The 2,847-nt window shown below is 44.4% G+C and overlaps 2 protein-coding genes across 2 annotated transcripts in view; one reads left to right on the top strand and one right to left on the bottom strand.

Annotated features, from left to right (window-relative positions):
* KIF4A (kinesin family member 4A) overlaps positions 1-2,092 on the bottom strand; it is a 134,023-nt gene extending 131,931 nt beyond the window's left edge. Inside the window, 3 exon segments of the mRNA XM_010832130.1 lie at positions 1,297-1,411; positions 1,524-1,667; positions 2,023-2,092. Coding sequence (XP_010830432.1) covers positions 1,297-1,411; positions 1,524-1,643 — 235 coding nt within the window. The 5' untranslated portion in view covers positions 1,644-1,667; positions 2,023-2,092.
* A 121-nt stretch (positions 2,093-2,213) lies between these two features.
* The window catches only part of PDZD11 (PDZ domain containing 11), a gene marked incomplete at its 3' end in the record, with an annotated part of 2,645 nt that continues 2,011 nt past the window's right edge, over positions 2,214-2,847 (top strand). Inside the window, exons 1-2 of the mRNA XM_010832110.1 lie at positions 2,214-2,303; positions 2,814-2,839. Of these exons, the coding sequence (XP_010830412.1) occupies positions 2,827-2,839 (13 nt within the window). The remainder of the gene's footprint in view (positions 2,304-2,813; positions 2,840-2,847) is intronic.

The following is a 2,847-nucleotide window of genomic DNA, read 5'->3' as shown; positions in this document are numbered from 1 at the left end:
ATCCTTTTGCTATATAGGACATTATTGGGACAACTGGTGAAACTTGAATGAAGTCTGAGTACCAGATGGTAGTGATGTAACAATGCTAATTTCATGATTTTGATGGTCGTATTGCAGTTATATAGGAGAAAGCTCCTGTTTGTAGCAAATATACACTAAAGTATTCAGGGGACCATCAGGTCAACCCTTTGACAACTCATGTCAAAGGGGTCAGAAAAAAAAAGTACTTTATGCTGTTCCTGCAACATTTGTTTGAAATTGAGTTTGAAATTACTGCTTTACTATTTTAAAAATCTGAAACAAAGTGTTCAATGTGTCTTAAGCCATGACATCATTTTAAAAAGTGAAAAAAAAATGTGAGTAGCTGTTGCCTGGAAGAAGGCTTCTGTTTGTCTAGAGGGATGAACTAATGTCACTGAGTAGAAATTACTGGGAAGCAAATTTCATCTCAATATAATCTAACACAATTAGAGTAGTCCAAAAACCAATCTGTGATATTTCTGTCAAAGAAAAAAAATTTAACCAGATGCTGGAAGTTGACTTAACAGAGATATTGCTAGAAAGTATTTTTCTTTGGATGGAAAGAAAAATAGACTAGATGATGTGTAAATATCCCTTTTGACTTTGAAGGACTAGTATGCCATGGTTCTACTTCTTTTAAATCCTTTGAATCTTGACTAACCACTGTATTAGACTAACAATTAGACACCCCCTCTGGCACTGCTCCCTTCTTCAGAACTTTGCCATAGTCTTAAATAACACTAAAGCCCTGGCTTCTCTTCTGTAATCAAGATTATTAACTGGCCAGTGTATTCAGGGGCTTTAGGAAATCTCAAAGGTTTTAATATTTAAAATACTTTTGTCTAAAAAAAATGAAGCAAAAAGTTTAATATTTCTTATGTGTTTAACAGTATGTACGTAGTCATCTACTTTCACCCCTACCCCTGGACTTTGAACTCTTTCAGGGCCCAGAAGCTGTATTATTTACCTCTGAATCCCTCAAGAGGCTTTGCAGTGCCTGGACCTCAACTAGTACCTCATCAGCACCCATCAAAGAACTTAAAATCTAACGAGGTTTCAGAGCAAACAAACAAAAACATATACAAGTCAAAGACAAGCAGAACCATAGAAAGCAAATATAGCATAAAGGTACTTTTCATTGGGTCAGTTCTTAGGTTGTGGGATTTTTGAAGGCAGGACTCATGTTTCATCCATTCCTGTATTGGCAGCACCCAATCATAGTGCCTGACACATAGTATATGTTCAAGAACCGTTTGAAGAATCAACCAGTCTCACCTTTAAATACGCCTTTTATGAGTGGTGCTACTGCTGTATTGAAGACTTCCTCTTGTTCAGTAGAGGGGTCAAACACAAAATCGTAGGTAAAAGATTTGTCAGTACCAACCACCACCTAGAGAAGGCAAGGGACAAGGAGTAAGGAAAAAAAAGAAAGGCTAGACCATGCCCCTCACTGCTATTTGGCACCAGCTGTTCAGAGGGAGGTCCAGGACTCTGCTACGCACCTGAGGTTCCCCGGGTACGAAGGAAAGGCACATTTGGCAGCCCTCATTAATCTCTTTGGGGACTAAAGGGCGACATCGCAGTGCCACTCTTACAGGAATGCCCTTCACCTCTTCCTTCATGATCCTACTTCCGCACCGTCTCTGCTGAGGGTAAAAAAAAGAAAAATGCTCTTTGATAAACCTTGGTAGGTCGGCAGGAGTGGGAGAGCGTCCTCCTTCAGTTCTGGCCCTCCTCGGAGGGTGTAGTGGGTTAGGGAAGTCAGTGGTAGCCTACGGCGGCAGCCTCTCCCTCCCAGCGGGATCGCTGTCTCGGGAAAGTCACTGTCTCTCACTCTCTAGTCTTAGCCAGGACAGGACTGCCCATCACCCTGACCCTCTGAAAACAGCGAAGTGGCCTCTGAAATGGAAAGCAAAAACCCAGCGGAGACGACGACAAAGAACTAAAGCACCAGGGTACCGGGAAGGGCAGATCCTAAGCTAAGGTGCCCTCTTAACTCACCAAACTAAACGTCCCTTAACCAGGTCTCCTGCCGCCCTGTCCCAACCAGAGGTTTAACCGCCAAGTTTCAAATCACTCCCGGAGGCGCCAGCCAATCGGAGCGCAGACAGCCTGAGGGCGGAGCACGCACGCGGCGCGCGCAGGAAGACGCATGGGAGGGGGACTTGCGCGTCGCGCCCTGACCCCGCCTCTTTCCAACTCAGCCTAACATCCGCTTCCGGTTCCCAGGCTGACTTGGCGGTGAGCTGAGACTCGGCGCCTGAGGCCTACGGGTTGGAGAGGTAGTAAGACAACTTTTACAGCGCTGTGGGCACAGGACTCAGGCACGATGCGGGAAAGAGATCTGGAAGGTGGCTGGTGGTAAAGGAAAGGCCAATCTGCGGACCTCCACCATTACTGATCACATTAGGGAATGTGGGGCAGTGCCTTGCCCCGAGTTTCTATGGATAGTTGGAATCAGCATTCCGTTGAATTTTGAAAGTAGTCAGATAGTTTTAGATTCGATCCTGATTTCCTCCTCTCTAGAATGAGGACGGTAACATATGTTTCACAAGATTGTTGTGAGAAAGCAGATCATTTCTATAGTGTATCTAACAGGTTGTTAGCATCCAGATATTCAGCCAAGTTGATAGTTTTCTTCCTTCTCTCCCAAAATCTATCACCTACCTAGAAGTGGGCTCAGCGTATAGACTGACAGTCTTGGAGTGGGTTGGGGTTGTTTTCTAAAACTTGCTGGGCTATTTTCCCTTTTAAACCATTTTCATCAGCTTTGATTCATGCTTCCATTCCAGGTCCTTGCTGGAGATGGACAGCCGGATTCCTTAC

The sequence above is a fragment of the Bison bison genome, unplaced genomic scaffold (genome assembly GCF_000754665.1).
Source record: "Bison bison bison isolate TAMUID 2011002044 unplaced genomic scaffold, Bison_UMD1.0 scf7180017864537, whole genome shotgun sequence".
In the NCBI taxonomy this organism is placed as follows: domain Eukaryota; kingdom Metazoa; phylum Chordata; class Mammalia; order Artiodactyla; family Bovidae; genus Bison; species Bison bison.
This window is presented reverse-complemented; position numbering and strand designations above follow the sequence as displayed.